Raw genomic sequence first — 24722 nt, 5'->3', positions numbered from 1 at the left:
TGGGTATATATCTAGGAGTGGAACTGCTGAATCATACAGAGTAGTAATTCCATGTTTAACTTGTTGAGGAACTGCCAGACTGTTTTTAACAGTGGCTGCACAATTTGACATTCCCATCAGCAAAACATGAGGGCTCCAGGTTTTCCACATACTCACCAACACTTGTTATTTCCTAATTTTGAATTATAGCCATCCTAGTGGGTATGAAGTGGTATCTCACTGTGGTTTTGATTTGCATATACTAATGATTTATGATGTCAAGCATCTTTTCATGTGCTGTTTGGCCATTTGTGTATTTTCTTTGGAGAAATGTTTATTAAAGTCTTTGCCCATTTTTAATTGAGTTGCTTAGCTTTTTGTTGTTGAGTTGTACGAATTGTTTATATATTTTGAATATTAAACCTTTATCGGAGATATGATTTCTGAACATTTTTTCCCATTCTGTAGGCTGTCTTTTCACTTTCTTAATAATGTCCTTTGTTTTTAATTTTGATGAAGTCCAATTAATCTATTTTACAGTTAAGTCTTTAATCCATCTAAATTTACCTTTATGTGTAATGTGAGACAGGGACCCAATTTTACTTTTTCCAATAGGGATAACAAATGATTTCACCACCATTTATTAATGAGACCATCCTTTTCTCATTAACATATAACACCGTGTATGCACCAAGTTTCCATTTGTTCACGGGTATATTCCTAGGTTCTTTATCAGGTTCTACTTCTACCATTCTCAACTTTTCTACATCTGTACTGATACCACAATAAATTTGATTCTTGTTAGATCAATACACCTTGCTACTTTTCAAGACTATCTTGTCTATCTTTGGATTTCGATTCTTCCATATGAATTTTTAGAAACTGCTTAAGTTTCACAAAAACCTTGCTTAGAATTTTTATTGAAATTGTACTGAATTTATAGATTTGGATGAAATTCCAATCTTTATCATATTGAGTCTTCCCATTCATGAAGTGGCATAACTTGCCATTTTCTTGGGTTTTCTTTGATCTCTTTCAAAAGTTTTATAATTTTCTTCACCAAAGGTCCTCTTCCATGTTATGTTAAATTTATTCCCAGATATTTTATGGTTTATCTTGAAATTTCTAGTGATACTCTAAAAAGATTATAGTTTTAATTGCCTATTTTTGGTGTACAAAAATGCAGTTGATTGCAGTATAATAATCTTGATTGCAGTAACTGTGAAACACTACTATTAATTCTGATACTTTGTCTGTAGCATCTCTTGGATTTTCTATGAAGACAATCACATCATCTGAAAATGATGACATTCGGTTTCTTCCTTACGAATAATTTTAGTTTTGCTTTATACTTCTTCTCTTCCTGTACTGGCAGGGATGCCCCACACCACATGGAATAAAAGTGGTGATTATAGGCAATGATGTCCTATCCCATTTTTCACCACTAGATGGACAGCCTTTACAGGATAAAATTATGCCACTTTATTCTTATTCCATGAAAACTTTTTTAAAAACAGAAATGGAAGTTGAACTTTCTTTTTGCATTAAGATGATCATATGATCCCTACTCTTTCAATCTGTGTTAAATTAATTATCTAATGCTAATCAATCTGCTGATACCTTATGCACATAAAATTTTGTTACATATTGGTAACAGTGATTATTTGGTTTGCTAATACTTTATTTGGAAATTTTGTTTCCATGTTCATATGTAATGATTGGCCTATCATTTTCCTTTCTTATACTCTCCTTACTTCATTTGATTTTATCAAGATAGTTATACAAAGTTATAAAATTAATTGGGAGAGAGCCAACTTTTGTTTTTCTGGAATGGCTTAAGATTAGATTATCTCTTCCTCGAAAGTTTGATGGAACTTGTCATTGAACCAGTCTGAGCACATTTTGATCTTCTCCCTCTTTTCAAGGGAAGAGATGTTAAACTACTGAGTAAGGTATATGCATTTTAAATTATGATACCACCAAACTGCTCTCTAAAAAAGTTGTACCAATTTATATCCCTTTCAGGGCTATAAGAAGTTCTTATAAGCCTTCATCCTTGCTGTTACTTGCTATTATTGTAAAATGTTTACCAACCTAACTGGTATAAAATTTTATTTCATTTTGATCCCTATCTCTACAGTTGTGAGCCATGTTGACCACATATTTCATATATTTATTAAACCTCTCTGCATCCAACTTTCTGTATCCAACTTACTTTTCTTTTCAGTAAATTGCCTGTTTACCTCTTTTAGTCTATTTTTGTCTTGTTCTTATCAGTCTATGAGATCTTGTTATGTTAAAAAATGTTTTTTGTTCGTAATAAATGCAGGAATAATTCCCCAATATCTACTTGTCCTTATTTATGGTCTTTCCTCTCATAAAGAAATTTATAATAAATCATTCTATTTCATTTATTTCTGGATTCCAGGTTTTATGTCTGCTTAGAAATGAGGCCTTCTCAACTTTTAAGATTACCAAAAATTCACCCATATTTTCTTCTAATAATTTTACGACTTAGAAAAACCCAAACAACTAACTTGTAAATAGTATATCTAGAACATTTTTGATTTCGGTTATCTAGGAATCCAACTACATTTTCAAAATGCTTAGCCAATCAACCCATCACTCACCATGTATTAAATGATTCATTCTTAACCATTTTTAAAATTAAAATAAAAAAATTTTAAACGCCATGTTTAGAATGACAGAATTAGAAAATCACCATTTTTCTACAATGACCAGTGTAAAAAGTGATGAAGTGAAGATCATTACTAATGCTAAACCCTTTAAATAAAAAGTTATTGGGAAACAGTATATTTGAATGATCTCAAAATTAATACCAAAGACATTTAATTACTAGTTGCAAAAGAAAAAAAAATGTACTTTTACAATGAAGAGATCAGGTGATCACCACCTAAATATCACCACCTAATAATAATGGAACCACCTAATATCACAAGCTTTCTGATGTGATGCAATATAAAGTGCAAACATTACTTATGGAGTATTCATGTCAAAAATATATAACTGAAACTAATCAAGCTTTAAAGCTAACTTCCAGTTTATAGGAAATATAGGGGTTATAAGAAAAATTAAGCATCATTATGAGTTAACAGTGAAGTCTAGAATATGGGACATTCCACAATAAAAATGGCACAGACTCTTCAAAGAATAAAAACTGTCACAGGGGAAAAAAGGTATGGGGATGTTTTAGATTAAAACAGACAAAAAAAGATGTAAAAAGCAAATATAAAATGTGGGGTACTAGATTATAGTATACTTTGAAAAGGAAAAAAAAATTATGAAGACCTATTTGGGATAATTGGTGAAAACTGAATTCAGACTGGCTATGAGATGATGATATACAACTGTTCTTAAATTTTTTAGGGGTTAATTATTCCATTTAATGGTCATATAGGAGAATCTCATTCTTTAGAAGATGTATTTAAGGGCAAAGTGTGCTGATGTCTGTCAGTGAAGGGTTTCATTGTGCTACTCTTTCAACTTTTTGGCATGGTTACAATTCTTAAATATAAAGTTGAGAAAAATATTTTACATGCTACCTTTCTCATACTCTAATTCCCATAGATATTTGCCTTATTTTTGGATTTTTTTTCTGTCCCACTGATCTATCCATTTGTTTCTTGTGAGACTAAATTTTCTTATTTAGAAAAATTTTAATATCTGGTTAAGGCTAAACCATTAGTAACTTTTTTAGTTCCTCAAGTATCTCAGAATTTCCAAAACATGACTCATCACTGAACAAGCTTTCAAAGTATATTTCTTTTGATGCTGTGATCTCAATTTACGCTTTTGAAGAAGCTGAATTTATTTTGTTAAAAGACATCAACACAGTATTTAGAGTAAAACTTATGTACTTTCCTAACATATTTAGATCTTTGTAGACATTTCCATAAGAAATAAATGTGCCCTTTGATTTTTTCCTTTGATTAATAATATCAGTAATGTTCCTCATACTTTTGTGCACTATAGTATATTAACAGTTCACAAGCATTAAGAGTCTATGAGACATAAGTCTAATACTTTCTCATACGTTCACTACTCACACTAAATTCAGTATTTTTTCCCGGCGTCTGTTCCAAATGTGTGATTTGTCTCCAGGTTTCAACTTGAGTTAGTGTGTGAAATGGTCTTAATCTGATATTTCATTATATAGCTTTGGAGAACCAGAAGTTGGCTGTTTTATTGGATGACTGAGTTAAAAGTTATCCATAAGCAATAAAAAAACAAGATTATATCTAGGAACTAATGACTGAGAGCCAATGTTCAAAATTTGCTGTTAATTAACTGGGAGAAAGCTAAAGATGTTTGTTATATTATCTTTAATTGTACTTCACTGTTTTTTAAAATTTTTTTCCAAAAAAGTATAAATAAATTCATGATGAATCAATTATGCAGTAGTTGTGAAGTAAATTCCAAGGTAATATAACCTTAAAAAGATATCATATTCTCTATCAATATTTGAATTTAATTGAGAACTAGTAACCTAACCCCAGAAGTTTTCATCTAAGATTAATTTTCCTATGCTAGTACTGTATCAACTTTATATACAGTCAATTTTTCACACTATATATACTTTGCCAATTAAATCATACTTCCCTCTTTGACTTAATTCTACTGTAAGAAGAAAAAGCCCAATAAAAAAAGCAGTTCTTAATTTCTTAACTAAATATACTCAGCTATATAGTAACCTACTCTTAAGTGTCAAAATGGCATCGCTCCTTTCACTTCCCAAATGACAAATTCCCAAGGATAAATGTAACATGTTTTTAAATGTTTAAACCATAGCTTAAAAATGTTGATTAATAAATAAGTATATAGCATTGCATTTTAGTTTGTGTTTTAAAAATTATAAAAAGAAATAAATGAATTTGTTTAGAATTATAGTTCATTAGATTATATCACATTTCCCAGTAAAGTAACAACTTTCTTACCTTGCTGCATCTGTGGATGTGTTGTATAACTTGAAGGATGGGAATATGGCATGTATCCTGCAGGGCTTTGTGGGGCATATGGACTAGGCACTGGGCTATTTTGTTGTGGCAGAAATCTGTTCCCAGAGCTTGTCTGTGGTGGCACAAACCGGCTAAAACATAAAACCCAAATAACAACTATCAGGAAATGAAATAAATATGCTATTCCTTGAAATTTGTCAAAAACTTCAAATATTAATTTATGTATCATAAAATCTACACAAACAACAATTTTGTGAAATGGATAACTACAACAATCATTCACAATTCATAGTCTAAGGGTTAAACAAAGCAGTTTGTGAAAACTGATCCCATCCATTTACTTTACTTGCATAAAAGGACCAACTGTTTAAGGTATATAAAGCCATGTTCCCTAAGATAAATTATACCCTATTATAATTTTCTTATTTATTGCAAAATCATCAATTATTTTAACACATTATTTTGATTTTATGAAATTATATGACTAAGATGGCAGCTACTTCAATTAATATAATATTTCTATATGCAATATTTGAAGTTAAATATACAGGTGGATTTCTATTTAAGAGTAAGCATTTCAACTATTTTACTACATATAATTCACCATTCCCTAAATATATACATTGCATAGTCATAAGCATATTTGTCACAGAAAAGAATACTAAATAAACACTATATATTACCTGGAGGGGCTATGTGAGATAGTGGTTTGTTGATAATTGGAAGATGCAGGACTACTGTGCATGGAATTCTGAGAAAGTTTATACTGAGACATCATCATTCCTATGCAATACACAAAAATACGTTAAACGTTATTTTCTTCTAACAGTAAAGTATCCCAAAATGATTTAAATCAGAATTTCACAAGCATTAAAAAGTTCTTTTCTTTCATTTTTTGACTATTTTCATTTTGAAGAGCAAAATATAGAAGCTATAAATCTGTAAATATCAAGTACAGTCACTTTTACAAAAACATTCTTTTACCACGTAACTACAGCAGAACTAAAGACAGAGATTTTATTTTACTTTTTTCTTTTACTTACTCAATGTTCTATCATTTAGCCATAGAACTGCAAAGTATTTTTAGAAGTCACCTTGCATAACTGTTGAACAAATACTATACTTCATATTACAACAGGCCTATGGATGGTTTTTCTAGTACATGGAGTAACTTTACTACAAGAACATTTCCTGTGCTTGAGAACTTAATTTCACAAAACTATTTGTTTCATTGTGGTTTAGCCTTAGGTTTTAGAAAGTATTTTATTTAGGGACCCAAGTTTGAGTTCTTGCAATTTCCACCCAAAATTCCTAATCCTGTCTGTTGAAGCAAAAACTAATCCTGTCTCTTGAAGCAAAAACAGAATGTTACTCTTTCTATGATAATAATTCTTTGCTACATAATAGGGATTAAATAAATAGTTGATTAATGAACGAAAATGTGGGGATAGCTTTCAGATCATCATTCATCTCTTTTCAAGATAGATACTGTTCCCTCAATTGTTATGAAAATAGAATCTTATTATATAGGAGATGGAGAAAAATTCAGTTAGACATTTTTGAACTAGAGGTCAAATCTATGATTAACCTTGAATTGTTATGATTTCTAAAGGTAATCTCTTCTTGGAAGTTTCAAGCATTAAATTACATGAATTCCCAAATTTCATTTCTTGCTGTTGATATGAAAAGTGCCTTTTGCCAGAAATGTCAAACAGAAGCTACATTTTCATTTCCTTGGAATATTACAGAAGAGATTCTAGCTCTAAAGGCAGTAGATGAATGAGATGAGGGCTTCAAATTACCACGTCTACCACTAGTAGTGCATTAATCTTATGTATATAATCTAAATTTCAATTTTTGAGCTCTCTTTCCAACTTAAATTCTGTACTAAATCACATGTTCCAATAGCTTAATAATTTAATTAATATAATTTTTGTTACTGGATTATTTTTATTTAATTTTTTTTTGAGAGGGAGTACAATACCTGAGATAGGAGGTTAAAAAAATTTTTTTCCCTGCACAGTCATCATTGGAACAAGCTGGAAGTACTAGTTCAAAAGTAACTGAATGGCTTTATAAATAAAGTGGGTAAATGAAATTTAACAATCTTTTCTGAGTATCTCAAAGTTTCAAAAAGCTATACTTAAAGTGATTTGCAAATTATTAAATCTTCTCCCTGTGTGTGATTGTATTTACATTTAGCAAGAATCTTCTTTAAAAGCAATATGCCACCAGAAAAAACGTTTTGAAAAATCATCATATCCAATAAATACAAGTTTATGTTTTCACAGAAAATATGGAAGAAAAAACCATTTTGGACTAAAAAATAAGTATAATAGTTTAGAACACAAAATAGGTGACTGACAGGTGAGTGAATACTTTAAAAGATTTTATTAGATATAACCCAAATTAAATATTGAAAAAGTTTTAAAAATATAGTATTAATAGCCTTGGAAGACTACTTTTATTCAATGTTATATTTACTCACATTCTCTTATACTTAATATTCCTATCTATTATTCTTTCTTCCAATCTACTCTCTCTCCAAATTTTCTTTCATCCCAACATTCATAACTCTAGTTTTCCTTTCAATATTCCTATGTTTTTCCTTCTACTACAACCTAACTTATTAGTAGTTCTGGTTAAGACACAGTTCTGCCTTGTAAACCTGCCTTCAACTTGCTGAAAACTGAGTTGGGCAGAGGCATTCCTGTGGAGTCACAATGGGGAATGGATAGTAACTACACAACAGCTTTAAAAATACAACCCACACACAAACACACCAAATCAACAAAGCAATGCTATTAAAAACAACAGCAACAAAACCGGGAAATGGAATATGGAGCTTCATGGAGATGTTGCCAATAAAGGAAACCTGTATGAATCTGGCAATATTCTTGAACACAGTTGATCAATTAACTAAATTGGATCTTCCTGAGCTGTTCTAAATAGTAATTCCTTATTTTGATCTGGAGAGCCAAGTAGGTACTTGGGCATGCCAGATTCAGTAAGCTTGAGACCAGAACAATGCTCCCAATTCAAAGGTATTCCTTTACTACATTAAAATTATATCTATGTTGGGTATCGCCTGCTTTTCTTTAATAATGATACTTATTATAAATGAATTTTTCTGTTGCCAAGGTAATAGATGTGTTAAACCATTTACTAGATAAGCATGAATGCCACCACAATCAATACTAAAATTATAAGCTGGCATAATTATTTACACATGTGCAGTATGTTCAAAAGGTTGGCAAACCTTTTTACTATTTGGTTAATGAAAAGACTTCTTTCATTTCAATTCTATGCTTTTATAAAGTAAAAAAAAAATTCTAAAGCTCTTTGAGCAAACTAAAAATTTTGAAATATCCAACAAAATAAACTTTAAGTTTTGTCTAATTCCTAAAGAATTTTGTTAAGTTGCAAGAATATTAACATCCATCTACTTTCCTTATTGTTCTTGGCTTGATTAAATGTATCAACACCGCATTCCTAGATCATATGATAGATGATACGCCAGTTTGTTAGAAGAGATGCTTGAGTTTAATTACATGTGAGGCAAGTTATGGTATAGGACTCATAATAAAAACACACTACAAAATTCAATTAAAAACTTACCACTTTGTACGTATCTGTTCTGCATGCTTTTCTCCCTGAAAACATTAGGACTCCTTGCCAGAACGGACTGCAGCAAGACTGGTATGTCACCTTCTGGATCATCACTGCCAAGGTTATCTTTCAATTCTCTGGCATTGAAAAAATATATATGAAAAATTAAAATTGTGATTAATTTATTAAAAATTCCCTATTCTAAACAAATTATGCAACAACTCACTGGTGAAATCAGAAAAGGCTGAAACAGAAAATCAAGAAGACTCAGGGTATGAAAACAAATCACAAAGGTATGTTCAACAATGAATTTTCAAAGATGCTATCCCAGGAAGAAAACAATAATCAAAAATGACAGAAAGGAGTTCTTCTTAGGACAAACTTTTTTTCTGTTTTACTTTAAACAGAAAAATGACAACAAAAAACAAAAACAACCCAAAACATTAGTTTTAAAGTACAAAATAGAGTCCACTCTAAACTACTCAAAATAATGGAAGGGTTAGAGGTGATAATTATGCAAAGAAGCTGATACTTGGGCTTGGAATGTATTTTCTTCCATACATCTGAATATAAATGAGTCCAATTTACTAGGAACATCCTCTGAATGAAAATACTGTTGCCATACTTGTTCAGATAAGACCCAGAGGTATGTGATTTTTCCATCTTAACATTCTCTGCTCAAAATCATGAGAGGGGAAAAAAGAATCAAGTATTTAAGTACCATAGCAATTACCAATTCACTTGAAAGAACAAAAATTAAATTTACAGATATGAATATTAAATAGAGGCAATATTTTTTTGTTTTTATTTGTTTTTGTTTTTTTTAGAGGCAATATTTTAAATTTTGCTTTCTAAATGTCAACGTTCCACTCATTCAATCCAACAATAAAATCCTATAAAAAATGGTGTCCAATTATAAGACTCAATATTTTCTGGGGGCAATCTGAAAGAGGTCTCTATAAAATAAATCCGAACTGTACATGGGCCATTTCCTTTTATTCTTTAAATATTTGGTGAAAACTGGTGTGTAAGTATGTACAGATATAAGAAGTGACAGTAATTACACTGTAGAATTTCTGGACTAACAAAATAATAGTATTTCACCTTCTTTCTGGTTTTAACCAATCACTTCTCAGACTCTCCACCAGAAAATTCACATTTGGTTATTTCACCTTAGAGACATCAGGTATAAAAATGGCTCCAAAGTATGTACTGCATCTAATGGCAGAAATCTCTCCATTATAATGTGCTTTATCCTTTGCCCCTAAACAAATGAATCCTTAAATTAAAAATAAAAGTTAATTAAAGAATGGAATGACACATGATTACTACTGTGCAGTAGCATGGGAAAGCATAAGGATGAGAGATTTAACTTTTATACATTTTGAATTAAGATACAAGGATATATTGCTTTCCTATTAAAAAATAAATTTAAAAAGGTACATTCCTGTGCACAAAAAAAATGTGTAAATACACTGCTTACTTATGTCAATATTTTTTAACGTCTATTGTGTGAAAATGCACATCTATGCTCTGATAGTTCAGTGTAAATCCTAGGAAAAATTAGTCTCAAATTCTGGAGCAGCCTTCCATAGAGTCAGTCCTTGAGTTCTTATTACACTTCCCATGAGAAACAAGTGGGCCTACTCCAGCTAAAGCTAGCAGCATATTCCATAGTGTGCCTGGGAATTCTAACTACTCTAGCAATACCAGGAAAAGGGGAGATAGCTCCATTAGCAATCTGAGATTTCTGCACAACATAATGGATCTCAAGATTATTCCAACAGAGCTAAAAATCATTTTAGAAATACATGGATCACAATTGTTGTCTCAAAATAACTACAGCCTATTAAAATCTCATTAATTTCTTCACACAATTGATGTATTTTAAAAATAAACTATGGATCTAAAATTTTTGAAATAAAAAATAAAATCAGGAATATTGATTTTATTAATAAGAACAAAAATTTTCACTTTTACTTTTAGATGTAATAAGTAATTGATTATACTTACATGTGATCCGTTGATACCTGGTTGAGGCTATGGACAAGCTGTGAAACCAAATTATCATCCCTACAGGCCAAAAGGCAGTTCACCTCTTCTGCTATCCGTGCATTAAAGAGAAGGCTCTTTGTAGTTGTAGCAGGTAAAGGAGATGGAAGAGGCAGCTGGTTCAGGACTATTTGGAATAAAAATCAGGTTATTAGAATTTGAATGACCTCAGAAGCGTTTCTTTAGTTTGGAGGATAAAAATAAGATTATTAAAAGGCATTCTTCCTCTCTCCCAACACATCCAATCAACCTCCTGAAACCTCCCAAACATAACTTGGACCATAAAAGATTTTGCTACTTTCTAAGAATAAAATACAGCTCCTTTATAGTCATATTTGTTTTTCATTTCTTAAATTTTATCAATTCAACAAAGGACTAGACAAAGAGGTCAGGTTAGAAACTTACTTCCAATTTAGCAGAATGAAAATATATTCATTAATTTCATTTATTCTTGCTTATAAAATTTATCAGAATCACTAGTACTTGCACATAAATATTCCAAATAACAATACCTGACTCTTTATCAGACAAGTAATATTTTTTTAAAGCAAAGTATATACAAAAATAAATACCTGACTTTAGTAGCACAGTATTCGTAGGATAGGACTCTGAAGGAAGAAGAATATCTAAGGAATTCTGTTTAAGTTATGAAATCTTAAATAGTTCTCCCCTCTCTTCTACTCCAACAGATAACTAAAGAACATAAATGTTTTACAGGAGTTTAAATTCTGCTGATTAATGCATCTTCATCTATTGGAAATTGATTCTTTTTGTAAGGTTAAGGAAGCTAACTGAAATGTCAGGTGTCTCTGTTTTTAGTTTAACTATCATGCTGCTGGAATAGGATAACTATCATGCTAAAGGAATAGCTAGAAGGAAATACCTGAAACTGTTGAACTGCAACCCAGTAGCCTTAATTCTTGAAGACGATCGTATAACTATGTTGCTTACAAGGTGTGACTGTGATTGTGAAAACCTTGCCGCTAACAGTCCCTCTATCCAGTGTATGGATAGACAAGTACAAAAATGGGAACAAAAATTAAATGAATAATAGGGAGGATGGGATGTTTTGGGTGTTCTTCTTTACTTATATTTTTATTCTTATTCTTATTTTTTGGAGTAATGAAAACGTTCAAAAATTGACTTTGGTGATGAATGCACAACCATACGATGGTACTGTGGACAACTGATTGTACACTATGCATGATTGTAGAGTATGTGAATATATCTCAATAAAACTGAATTAAAAAAAAAATCCCTAGTAGTATATCTGACTTTGCAACCCTCTATACTGGACAGTTTATGTCTTAGCTATAACAAAGTAATGACAAAGACTATATCCACTTTTAAAAAGTTTTCTTACATCATCTATCCTCACTCCACCAACAACTTTCTTGTTAACGTAGACCTCATAAATGAGTCACTCTAGTTTCCAAAGCTCGAAACTGTAGGCTGTTTTACCCCTCTAAAAGCAAAACTGAGAAATAGTATTTGGGTGATCCTGAACACGGCAAAAACAGTTCTTGAAGCTATTTTCTCAAAGCCCCTTTATTATAAACCACCATATCTTGCACAATTCTATACAAAGAAAAGTATGCCATTTTCTCACTCTCCACTCTTCCCGTTCATATCTCTCTTCCCTTTATTTATTCAGGTACGATGATGCAGGGACTATCATTGTAGGTGGCCTTTTGCTCCATTACCCAGGGACCAAGAATTTTAGAGCTGTCTACGAAAAGAATGAGTCCCTAACTATTAAATTAAATAAATCTCAAAAGATTCACAATGTTCTTGAAAGTTCTTATGTGTTTAGAGTAAAATAGGCTGCTGGTATCTATGACATACTTCAACAGACCACTGAACATGGCATCCAAAATACCATCAAATATATAAATTAATATAAATTGGACAAATTTTCTTCTCTGAAGGGCAATTTCAATTACTATTTCTATAAATGCTTAAAAATGTCTACATTGGTTTCAGAATGTAAACGAGCTTCTTCATGTTGTCACCTTTTTGATTCTTTTTCATTCATCTCTTTATACCATCAAACAAACACGTTACCAATTCTTAATGGGCATTCACAGAAAACAAAAATCAAGAAATTACCTAATATTAACTAGCCACACTAACTTTGTTTTATTCCATTACATTCATGTATGTGCCGATAAATCAAAGGAAATGATGTTTGTCACTCAATCTCAAATCTTAAAATTTTTCTGTTATTTATGACATCACAGATAATTTTTGTACGGTTTTTCTAAAAATCATTAACAGAGTAGCACTAAATAGATAAATTAACCAAATTAACTTACGGTCTGTGAGACTGGCAATCCCCGCAAGAGTAGTGATGGGGACATGGGGCATATCCCCATTCATCCTGAAGTTCTAGAATGGTGTTGCCTATAGAAATACTTAGTTCAGGTGCCAGCTGTCATTACTTCCCATTTCCCAAACACTGCAACACACAAAAAACAATTATTTGTAAAAATATGTCAAGTAACTTAGAATTATCAGCGATATATTGTTATTGGGGAAGTTCTTAATCACTAAAAAAAGTAAAATTGTTTTCAGTTTTTCTTGTTCAATCTATATAACAATAATAACTATCATTCATATACCACTTACTATGTGCTAGGCACTGTAAAGTGCTTTGAATACATTAACTCACTCCTTACAACCCATTTAAGGTAGGCACTATTACTTTCTGCATTTTACTAATGAGGAAATTAATTTACAGGGAAATTAAAGTAATTTGTGGAGCAAGAATTAGAACCCAAGCAATCTGGCTCCAGAGTCAGAATTTTTAATCTTTGGACTATACTGCTAGACAGAGATACTCAGGCAATCTTGATAAGCACTATAATTCTTTTCCACATCATAAGAACATTAAAAATCCAATTTCACAATTTAGCTTCAACTTGCCTTTCTAGCTATGTCTTTTACCACTCTTCTACATAAACCATCCTCTTCAAACTGGTATGGGTACTCAGATTCTCCTGAATCCACTTAGTATTTTCCTATCTTTATATATCTCTTTAAGACATCCTCCCTACCTAGGAAGCCTTCAAGACCCAGAGCAAATTTCCACTACTCCACAAAAACTCAGACAAATTCAGCTGAAAGTCATCTTACTTTATTTTTTTTTAATTGTAGAATATAGGATATATACATAAAAGTGACAACTTTCCAAATGCAATTTAACCAGTAGTTAGAGAGCAAATTTCAAAGAATATTACAGGTTACAATTTCACAGTTTCAGTTATTTCCTTGTTATGAAATATAACATATACACAAAAAGGTAATATCTTTCAAAGTATGATTTAACACATAGATATATAGGAAATTTCCAATGTTATTATGTTATAGTACCATAGTTTCAGTTATTCCCTTATTGTGAAATATAACATCCATACAAAAAGGTATAGCTTTCAAACTACCATTTAACCAGTAGCTTTAGAACAAATTTCAAAGGATGCTATGGGTTACAGTTCTACCATTTCAATCCTTTCCTTTTCAATCCTTTCCTTCTAACTATCCTAATACCCTCGCAACTAAGAAAAAGAAAATTATATAAATATTCAGTACTCATAATCCTTTGTTAAATTCCCATCTTGTCTGTTGCTACCCCTTCTTCTAGTTCAATCATTTTCCAGATCTTCAGAGATGTCTAGGCAGTGACCACCCTAATCTGTTCATGTTGAAAAGGGGTGTCAACTTTATGAGCAAAGGAGACACATCTAGTTGATGTTCTAGAAGAGGCTATTGCCTCTGGGTTTTGGGATTTAGCTGCCATACGAGCACTCTGAAGAATCTAAGTTTCTGATGAATCAACTTAGTGAGTAAAACCTTTATAGAGTCTCAGATAGGGATCCAGGCACTCTTTAAGGTTTCTGGGACTTCTGTTGACTTGGGTCTATCATATTGTGGTCATCTGGCATATCTAAGTGAGACTTGCACAGGAGTAACCTCCAGGACAACCTCCTAACTCTATTTGAATTCTCTTAGCCACTAAAACCTTATTTTGCTGCCTTTCTTTTCCCCCTTTTGGTCAAAAATTACTCTCAATCCTTCGGTGCCAGGATCAGGCCCATTCCCGAAATCCATATCCCATGTCACCAAGAAGGCTCATTCATCTTGGGAGTCCTGTCCCACATTGGGGTGCGGGTGATGAATTTGTTTGCAGAGTTAGGCTTAGAGAGAAAAAGTCCACATTTGAGCAACAAAAGAGGTTTTCTGGAGATGACTCCTAGGCATAATTACAGGTGAGCTTAGCCTCCTCTCTACAGTCATTAGTTTCACCCGAGCAAGCCTCAATATCGAGAGCTTGACTTATGAAGTAAGGGGTTCCTAAATTCATACAGCATATGTTATATCCACAGTAATCCATCCATATCTCACATTATCATCATTTAGATGTACAATCCTTATCACTCTCCATTTTAAACAATTCTCATGACTCAAAACATCTCATAGCTCTTGTCAGCCCTTAATTATTTATCCCTAGTATCTGTGTAATACTAGCATGGTATTTCTATTAATTATAGTCCCTAGTATGCAATATGGAGACTTTTCCCATATACCCTTCTATTGTCAACTCTCTGTACCAGTGTCATACTTTAAAAGTATATCATGCATGCTCCTATCTTGTGGTGCTGATCTATGGGAAATATGCCTTTAAACAACCCCTTTCAGTGCTATCTGCCTTCAATATAGCTCTGATACTTATAATCCCATTATCAAACAACTATCACCCCTATCCATTACCATACCTTTGAATTCACCATCATTAACATATCTGAACATATTAGATTTATCATTCCCCCTCACAAGCTACTGTCTATCAGTAGGTTCCCAATTTTCTTATATCCTAATACACTGATTTTACATTGTTCAGGTAGTTCATAGAAGTGGTAACATACAGCATCTCTCCTTTCGTGTCTGACTTATTTCACTCAGAATTATTTCTTCAAGGTTCATCCATGTTGCCATATGTTTCAGGACCTTCTTGCTTCTTACTGCTGCATAGTACTCCATTGTATGTATATACCACATTTTGTTTATCCACTCGTCTGTTGAAGGACACATGGATTGTTTCCATCTCTTGACAACTGTGAACAGTGCTGCTATGAACACTGGTGTACAAATGTCTGTGTCACTGCTTTCAAATGTTCTGGGTATATACAGAGAAGCGGAATTGCTGGATCATAGGGTAGTTTTCTGAGAAACCACCAAACTGTCTTCCAGAGTGGCTGTATCATTATACAGTCCCACCAGCAATGAATGAGTTCCAATTTCTCCACATCTTGTCCAGCATTTGTAGTTTCCTGTTGGTTTGATGGTAGCCATTTTTATTGGTGTGAGATGATATCTCATCGTAGTCTTGATTTGCATTTCCCTAAAAGCTAGTGAAGATGAACATTTTTTCATGTGTTTTTTAGCCATTTATATTTCCTCTATGGGGAAATGTCTTTTCATATCTTTGCCTATTTTATAATTGAGCTGTTTGTACCACTGTCATTGAGTTGTAGGATTTCTTTATATTTGCAGGTATCAGTCTCCTTTCAGATACATGGTTTCCAAATATTTTATCCCATTGTGTTGGATGCCTCTTCACCTTTTTGACAAATTCCTTTGAGGTACAGAAACTTTTGATTTTAAGGAGTTTCCATTTATCTATTTTTTCTTTTGTTGCTCGTGCTTTGGGTATAAGCTCTAAGAAGTGACCTCCTAAAACTAGTGCCTGAAGATGTTTCCCTACATTATCTTCTAGGAGTTTTATAGTACTGTCTCTTATATTGAGGTCTTTGATATACTTTGAGCTAATTTTTGTATAGGGTGTGAGGTAGGGTTCCTCTTTCATTCTTTTTGTTATAGCTATCCAGTTTTTCCAGCTGCATATGCTGAAGAGACTAAATTGTCCCAGTTCAGTGGATTTGGGGGCCTTATCAAAAAGCAATCAACCATATATCTGGGGGTCTATCTCCAAACTCTCAATTCGAATCCACTGATCAATATGTCTACCTTTATCCCAATTCCATGCTGTTTTGCCCACTGTAGCTTTATAGTAGGTTTCAAAGTCTGGAACTGTTAAGTCCTTCCACTTCATTCTTCTCTTTTTAGTGTGTTTTTGGCAAATTGAGGCCCCTTTCCCTTCCAAATAAATTTCATAACTAGCTTTTCCAAGTCTACAAAATAGGTCATTGGAATTTGGACTGGGATTGCATTGACTCTGTAGATCAGTTTGGGTAGAACTGACATCTTAACAATATTTAGTCTTCCTATCCATGAGTATGGAATATTTTTCAACTTATTTAGATCCTTTTTAATTTCTTCTAGTAAAATTTTGTCATTTTCTGTGTAGAGGTCTTTTACATCCCAATTATTCCTAGGTATTTGACTTTTTTAGTTACTATTGTGGATGGAATTTTTATTTTATTTTTTGCTTGCCTCTTCAGTTAGGTCATTACTAGTGTATAGGAACATTACTGACTTATGTGCGTTAAGCTCGTATCCCACCACTCTGCTGAATTTGTTTATTAGCTCAAGTAGATTTGTGGTCAAATTCTCAGAATTTTTCAAATATCAGATCATATCATTTGCAAATAATGACAGTTTAACTTCTTCCTTTCAAATCTGGATACCGTTACATCTTTATCTTGGCGAATTGCTTTGGCTAGAACTTCTAGCACAATGTTGAACAAGAGAGGTAACAGTGGGCATCCCTGCCTTGATCCCGATCTTAAGGGGAAGGCTTTCTGCCTCTCACCACTGAGTACTATGTTGGCTATGGGTTTTTCATATAGGCCCTTTATCATATTGAGGAAGGTTCCTTCAATTTCTACTTCTGAAGTGTTTTTATCAAAAAAGGGATGTTGAATTTTGTTGAATGCTTTTTCAGCTTCTATTGAGATGATCATTTGATTTTTCCCTTTTGATTTGTTAATATGTTGAATTACATTGATTGATTTCCTTATGTTGAACCACCCTTGCATGCCAGGAATGAACCCCACTTGATCGTGGTGTGTAATTTTTTTAATGTGCCTTTGGATTTGATTTGCAAGTATTTTCTTTATGATTTTTGCAACTATATTTATTAGGGACATTGGCCTATAGTTTTCCTTTTTTTGTAGTGTCTTTACCTGGTTTGGGTATGAGAGTGATATCAGCTTCATAAAATGAGTTAGGTAGTGCTCCTTTTTCTTCAATTTTCTGAAACAGTTTGAGCAGGAATGGTGTCAGTTCTTTTTGCAAAGGTTGGTAAAATTCCCGTGTGAAGCCATCTGGCTGTGAACTTTTATTTGTAGGTAGAACTTTTGATGACTGATTGGATCTCTTCATTTGTGACTGGTTTACTGAGGTCTTCTATTTCTTCTTGGGTCAGTCCAGGTTGTTTGTGTGATTTTAGGAAATTATCCATTTCCTCTAAATTATCTAGCTTGTTGCCATACAGTTGTTCATAGTATCCTCTTATGATTTTTTTTTTTTATATCTTCAGGATCTGTAGTAACCACCTCCTTCTCATTTTTGATTCTATTTGCGTGTTCTCTCTTTTTGACTTTGTCAGTCTAGCTAAGGGTCTGTCAATCTTGTTGATCTCAAAGAACCAACTTTGGTTTCATTTATTTTCTCTATTGTTTTTTTTTCATTTTCTACCTCATTTATTTCTGCTTTAATCTTTGTTATTTCTTTTTGTCTACTTGCTTTAAGGTTAGTTTACTGATCATTCTCTATCCTCTTCTGTTGTTCAGTTAGGTCTTTAGTTTTAGCTCTTTCTTGCTTTTTGATATATGCATTTAAAGCTATAAATTTCCCTCTCAGTACTGCCTTCTCTGCATCCAACAGGTTTTGATATACTGTGTTCTTATTTTCATTCATCTCTAGATATTTACCAGTTTCTCTTGCAATTTCTTCTTTTACCCACTGGTTGTTCAGGAGTGTGTTGTTTAACCTCCATACATTTGTGAAAGATCTGGTTCTTTGGTGGTTGTTAATGTCTAGTTGCATTCCATTGTGGTCAGAGAATGTGCTTTGAATAATTTCAATCTTTTTAAATTTATTAAGACTTTTTTTGTGCCCCAGCATATGAACTATCCTGCAAAATGTTCCATGGGCACTGGAGAAGAATGCATATCCTAGTACTTTGGATGCAATGATATATATATGCGTGTGTGTGTGTGTGTGTGTGTGTGTGTACACATACATATATCTGTTAAGTCTAATTCATTTATCATATTGTTTAGGTTCTCAATTTCCTTATTGGTCCTCTAGTCTAGTGGTTCTACCTATCAAAAAGAGTGATGTATTGAAGTCTCCCACTATTATTGTAGATGTGTCTTTTGCTTCCTTCAGTTTAGCCAATGTTTGTCTCATGCATTCTGGAGCTCCCTGACTGGGTGCATAAACATGCTATAATTATTTCTTCTTGGTGAATTGTCCCTTTTATTAATATATAGTGTCTTTTGTTATCGCTTATGACATCTTTGCATTTAAAATCTATTTTGTATGATATTACTATAGCTTCCCTAGCTTTCTTTTGATGGCAGTTTGCATGGAATATTTTTTTCCATCCTTTCACTTTCAGTCTCTTTGTGTCACAGGGTCTAAGATGAATCTCTTGGAAACAGCTTATCGCTGGGTCTTATTTTTTAATACATTCTACCAGTCTGTATCTTTTGATTGGAGAATTTAATCCATTCACAAAGTTACTACTGTTAAGGAAGTTCTTGAACCAGCCATCTTATCCTTTGGATTTTAGATCTATTTTTTTCCCTTTTTTTCCTCCACGTTAACTTTACTAATAAGTCTTCAGTTCTGTGTTCTTCTCCAGACCTCTCTCTTTTTTTTTCTCAGCTGGTAGTACACCCTATAGCATTTCTTGCAGGGCAGATCCCTTGTTAACAAATTCTTTCAGCGTTTGTGAAAATTTTAAACTCTCCCTCAATTTTGAAGAAGGGCTTTGCTGGATAAAAAACTCTTGGCTGACAATTTTTCTCATTCAGAATCTGAAATATGTCATACCAACACCTTCTTGCCTCCATGGTGCCTGCTGAGTAGCCAGTACTTAGTCCTATGTTGTTTCCCTTGCATGTGGTGAATCGCTTTTCTCTTGCTGCTTTCAGAAGTTTCTCCTCTTCAGCATTTGACAATCTAATCAGTATATGTCTCAGAGTAGGTTTATGTGGATTTATTCTATTTGGAGTCTGTTGGGCTTCTTTAATTTGCACATTTATGTCATTTAGAAGGGTTGGGAAGTTTTTCCCAACAAATTTCTTCGAATACTCTTCCCAGCCCTTTTCTCTTCCCTTTCTGGAACATCAATGATTCTTATGTTTCTATGCTTCATGTTGTCCATCATTTCCCTGAGATCCATTTCAAGTTTTTTAATCTTTTTTCACCATTTGTTTCTTTTATGCTTTCACTTTACATCACCTTATCCTTGAGGTCGCTAATTCATTCCTCTACTTCTTCAAATCTGTTGTTACGTGTCTCAAGAATTTTTTCAACTTGATAAACAGTATTTTTTATTTCCATAAGATCTGCTATTTTTTTTTTTTTTTATTTACTCTTGCAAATTCTTCTTTACGCTCATCCAGGGTCTTCTTCATGTCCTTCATACCCTAAGCCATGTTTGTGCGTACCTCTTTGATTAATTGCTCCAAATTTTGTGTCTTTTGTGGCCTTTTTTTAAAATTCAGTTTTATTGAGATATATTCACATACCATACAACCATCCATGGTGTACAATCAACTGTTCACAGTACCATCTTATAGTTGTGCATTCATCACCCCAATCTATTTTTGAACATTTTCCTTACACAAAAAAGAATCAGAATAAAAAATAAAAATAAAAAAAGAACACCCAAATCACCCCTCTCATCCCACCCTATTTTTCATTTAGGTTTTGTCCCCATTTTTCTACTCATCCATCCATACACTGGATAAAGGGAGTGTGATCCACAAGGTTTTCATAATCACACTGTCACCTGTTGTAAGCTACATTGTTATACAATGTCTTCAAGAGTCAAGGCTACTGGATTGGAGTTTGGTAGTTTCAGGTATTTACTTCCACCTACTCCAGTATATTAAAACCTAAAAAGTGTTATCTATATAGTGTGTAAGAATGTCCAACAGAGTGACCTTTCAACTCCATTTGAAATCTCTCAGCCACTGAAGCTTTATTTCATTTCATTTCGCATCCCCCTTTTGGTCAAGATGTTCTCAATCCCACGATGCCGCATCCAGATTCATCCCTGGGAATCATATCACGCGTTGCCAGAGAGATTTACACGCCTGGGAGTCAGGTCCCATGAAGTGGGGAGGGCAGTGAGATCACCTGCAAAGGTGGCTTAGTTAGAGAGAGAGGGCCACATCTGAGCAACAATGAGGCACTCAGGGGGAGACTCTTAGGCACAATTATAAGCAGGTTTAGCCTCTCCTTGCAGTAACGAGCTTCACAGGGGCCAGCCCCAAGACAGAGGGCTCAGCACATCAAATTATCAGTCCCAATGTTTGTGAGAACATCAGCAACCACCCAGGTGAGGAAGTCCAACACATCTGAATCCTCCCCCAGCTCTTCAGGGGGGCTCTGAATATATATTTTTATTCTCCACCCAAATTACTTTACGATTTGTTGCTATTTCACTCTAATCTATACAGATCACTTCCTATTCAAAGTTCCATGTAATTGCAGTGTTTGAACAAACTGACTGCAGAAGTTGTATTGTTTAGAAAATATAGATCATACACCAAATAAACATCTCTTCCCTTGGTCTCACATGGAAGTTGAAGTTTTAACACACAATCAGTCTCAACCTTTACCCTTTGGCCTGATTTGCTCTAGTCTTAACCAGATCTGCTTTATTCATATCTCTAATTGAAGTCTGGGCTCTATTTCAGCTTTTTTTTTTTTTTTTAACAGTTGCTGTATGCTTTAATACTGATATTCATATCTGTCTTGTGGCTTTTTAATTTGTTCCTTTGGCTTATCCACATCTTTTATATCCTTTAAGTGCTTTGTAATTTTCTGCTGGCTTCCAGGCATTTGCTTGTCTTGATAGGGTTAGTGTGGGAAGTGCAGAATTAATCGAGCATTTATGTAGAATTTGGTTTGCTGGAGTGCAGTTTCCCTAACCTACCAACAGGTGGTGCTCTCAAGTAAGTCTTCCCCAAACTTCTCCTGTGTGGTGGGTGGAGTCCAAAATGGGTGGGGAACCAATCAGTGCACCTGATCTCCATGTGCTCTGGGGAATCCTGGTCCTGGGGCTGCAACATGGGCAGCAGGCAGGTAGGCAGAGAGCCCAATCAAGGGCACCCCGCAGGTGAAACATGGGCCCTGCCTGCTGACTATCTGCCTGCCTTGCGCCCACGGGTGTCCGGGGTGTGGGAGGGGCTTCCGATTGCCGGTATGCTGCCTGTTCCCTTCCCGGCTTCTCATCGTTCCACAGCCCTCCCCCCTGAATTTCCTGTGAGGAGAGAAATTGCTGCCTGCTGGGCTCCCTCACCGGAACTCCCTGCTATCTGAACTTACATTTGCTGCTCAACATATTTTTTTTTTTTATAATTCAATTTTATTGGGATATATTCACATACCATACAGTCATACAAAGTGTAAAATCAATTGTTCACAGTACCACCATATAGTTGTGTGCCCATCACCAAAATTAATTTTTGAACATTTTCATTACCACACACACAAAAGTATTAAGAATAAAAAATTAAAGTGAAAAAGAACAATTAAAGTAAACAAGATCACTGGGTGTTTTTCTTTTTTTCTTTTTTTGCCCCCATTTTTCTACTCATTCATCCATACACTGGACAAAGGGGAGTGTGGTCCTTATGGCTTTCCCAATCACATTGTCACCCCTCATAAGCTACATTTTTATACAATCGTCTTCAAGATTCAAGGGTTCTGGATTGCAGTTTGATAGTTTCAGGTATTTACTACTTGCTACTCTAATTCATTAGAACCTAAAAAGAGTTATCTATATTATGCATAAGAGTGCCCACCAGAGTGACCTCTCAGCTCCTTCTGGAGTCTCTCAGCCACTGAAACTTATTTCATTTCATTTCACATCCCCTTTTTGGTCAAAAGATGTTCTCCATTCCATGATGCCGGGTCTAGCTTCCTCCCCGGGAGTCATATTCCATGTTGCCAGGGAGATTTACTCTCCTGGGCGTCAGATCCCACGTATGATTATTTGGTAAATAATCATAAATTTCTTCATGACAACTTCTGAAATCTGTCTTCTTTCATTCTTGTGTTATCACTTATGCTCATACCTTGTCTTCTCAATTATAACTGTATGCTCCTTATGATGTAGGCAAAGGGAAGGAAGGAACACGATGTGCCAAAACTTTGTTCAGGGAATTTTACATATGTTCTATCACATGATGTAAACACCGATGATGCATCATTCCCATTTTATAAATATGGAACTTTGGTAACTTGACTAGTAAGCGTTAAAGCTGGAATTCAAACTCAGGTCATCTGGCTCCAAAAATGAACTATAAAGAGTATGTTCTAGGAACACTGCAGAATACTTTTTATATTTTTCACTAGAAAAGTGCTTTATACATAACAAATGCTTAAAAGCATTTCACAACAGATATAGTTGACCTGAATCAAAGACAACACGCATATTCAAGAAATTTCAGTCATAGTCCCTTCTTCAGGAATAATATACATGAGACACTAGGACTGAAAGAATGATGAGGCTGGTGTCCAAGGAAGCTAGTCAATGATCTCACAAAAGGCAGGAAAGGCTAGAGACATCTCTCTGTATAGTAACTGTCTACGTTGCTGGATAGTTGGGGAGGGGAGGGAAAGGTCAAGAAATAAATCACTCCACCCTACCTTTTCCTTTGGGCTACCAAAATAATACAGTTACTTCCTTCCATTATCACAGTTTGCCTGTCCTTACTGCATCAAGCTTGGGTTTTCTTATCACTATCTACTAGTCTAAATATCTGCTATCTTTTAGTCCTTTGACTTCTGCTCTAGAGCTCTGAGGTGCCTAGAAAGGGTAAATTCTATGACTGAGATTTCAAGGATGTGTTTGTTCCAGTTTAGAATAGAGTGATTAGGTTCTGGCCCAAGAATAATTTCTCTTTCTTTAGGTCATTTGGTTTTGGCATGGGAGTTGTATTCTGAAGAACAGCAAAGGAATTTAGTAGATATGGACTTAAAATTTTAGAAGTCGTAAATTTTGATGAATATGAATAATCTGTGGAAATGTGGCTATCTTATGTTGGAAGGTGACCTGGGTCCATCAAGAAATAGCATTCTTGGAATCCTAGACATAAATATATAAACCTCTAACTATACATGGCATTTCTGGCTCCGGATTTGGACAATGCTTGGTCTGCCTTGCACTGTAAAAGTACACTGACTTTCAATGAAACTGCTGAAGCTGAAGTGAAAGTCATCATGTCTGGGGAACAATGTGTCCAGAATGAAAAAGAAACCAAATGGTAAAGGAAATTTAATGAGTGCTTTAGAACTGTCACTTAAGTCAGTGTTTTGCAATCTGTGGATCAGAGTGACCCATTAGTGAATTGTAAAATAAATTTAGTGGGTTGAGATCAACATCCAGAAAGGAGGAAGGAACAGAAGTATTAAGAGTACATTGCATATTGTTGTGGGTCACGGGCAAAAGGTTTGAAAGCCTCAGACTTGAAGAAAAGGAGGAGTGAAGAAGCAGCTCACCTCATTGGTAGTGATGAAATAAATGAAATGAAAAGACAGGTTTGGGTGAACAGAAGAGGAAAACAGAATTAGGAAAAAGAGGTCCTTTCAATACTAATAGTCTCTACTTCTGAAAGATCTATTATAAACTATCATTTCAAAGTCCAGTAGGTTACTTCCCCATAGTATAGTCCTAGGCCTGCCCACCTACAATTACTTAAATGATAAGATAGCTGAAAAGAAAACTGGTGATAAAAAGTAGAACACCTGACTGCTATAAGACTAAGAACTAAATCAAACATGCAAAAAATGAGTAAGAAATAATTTTAAACTTGTAATTTTCAAACTGGGACGGATTAAGGGTAAAGGGCACTTTCATAATCTTATGGTGCATAAACTTTCCTGAGGAGTTGCTTTGCA

At 34.0% G+C, this 24722-nt stretch overlaps 1 protein-coding gene across 6 annotated transcripts in view; it reads right to left on the bottom strand.

Moving 5' to 3' along the window:
- Nucleotides 1-24722, bottom strand: part of NIPBL (NIPBL cohesin loading factor) — a 248519-nt gene that overhangs the window by 103376 nt on the left and 120421 nt on the right. For all 6 annotated transcript variants that reach the window (XM_037798981.1, XM_037798980.1, XM_037798978.1 and 3 more), the window contains exons 2-6: nt 12932-13074; nt 10578-10743; nt 8574-8701; nt 5639-5738; nt 4935-5086 (exon numbers count right to left, since the gene is read on the bottom strand). In XM_037798981.1, coding sequence (XP_037654909.1) covers nt 4935-5086; nt 5639-5738; nt 8574-8701; nt 10578-10743; nt 12932-12995 — 610 coding nt within the window. In that variant the 5' untranslated portion in view covers nt 12996-13074. The remainder of the gene's footprint in view (nt 1-4934; nt 5087-5638; nt 5739-8573; nt 8702-10577; nt 10744-12931; nt 13075-24722) is intronic.

The sequence above is a fragment of the Choloepus didactylus genome, chromosome 11, assembly GCF_015220235.1.
Source record: "Choloepus didactylus isolate mChoDid1 chromosome 11, mChoDid1.pri, whole genome shotgun sequence".
In the NCBI taxonomy this organism is placed as follows: Eukaryota; Metazoa; Chordata; class Mammalia; order Pilosa; family Megalonychidae; genus Choloepus; species Choloepus didactylus.
The sequence above is the reverse complement of the archived record's forward strand: the minus strand, read 5'-3'. Positions and strand labels throughout refer to the sequence as shown.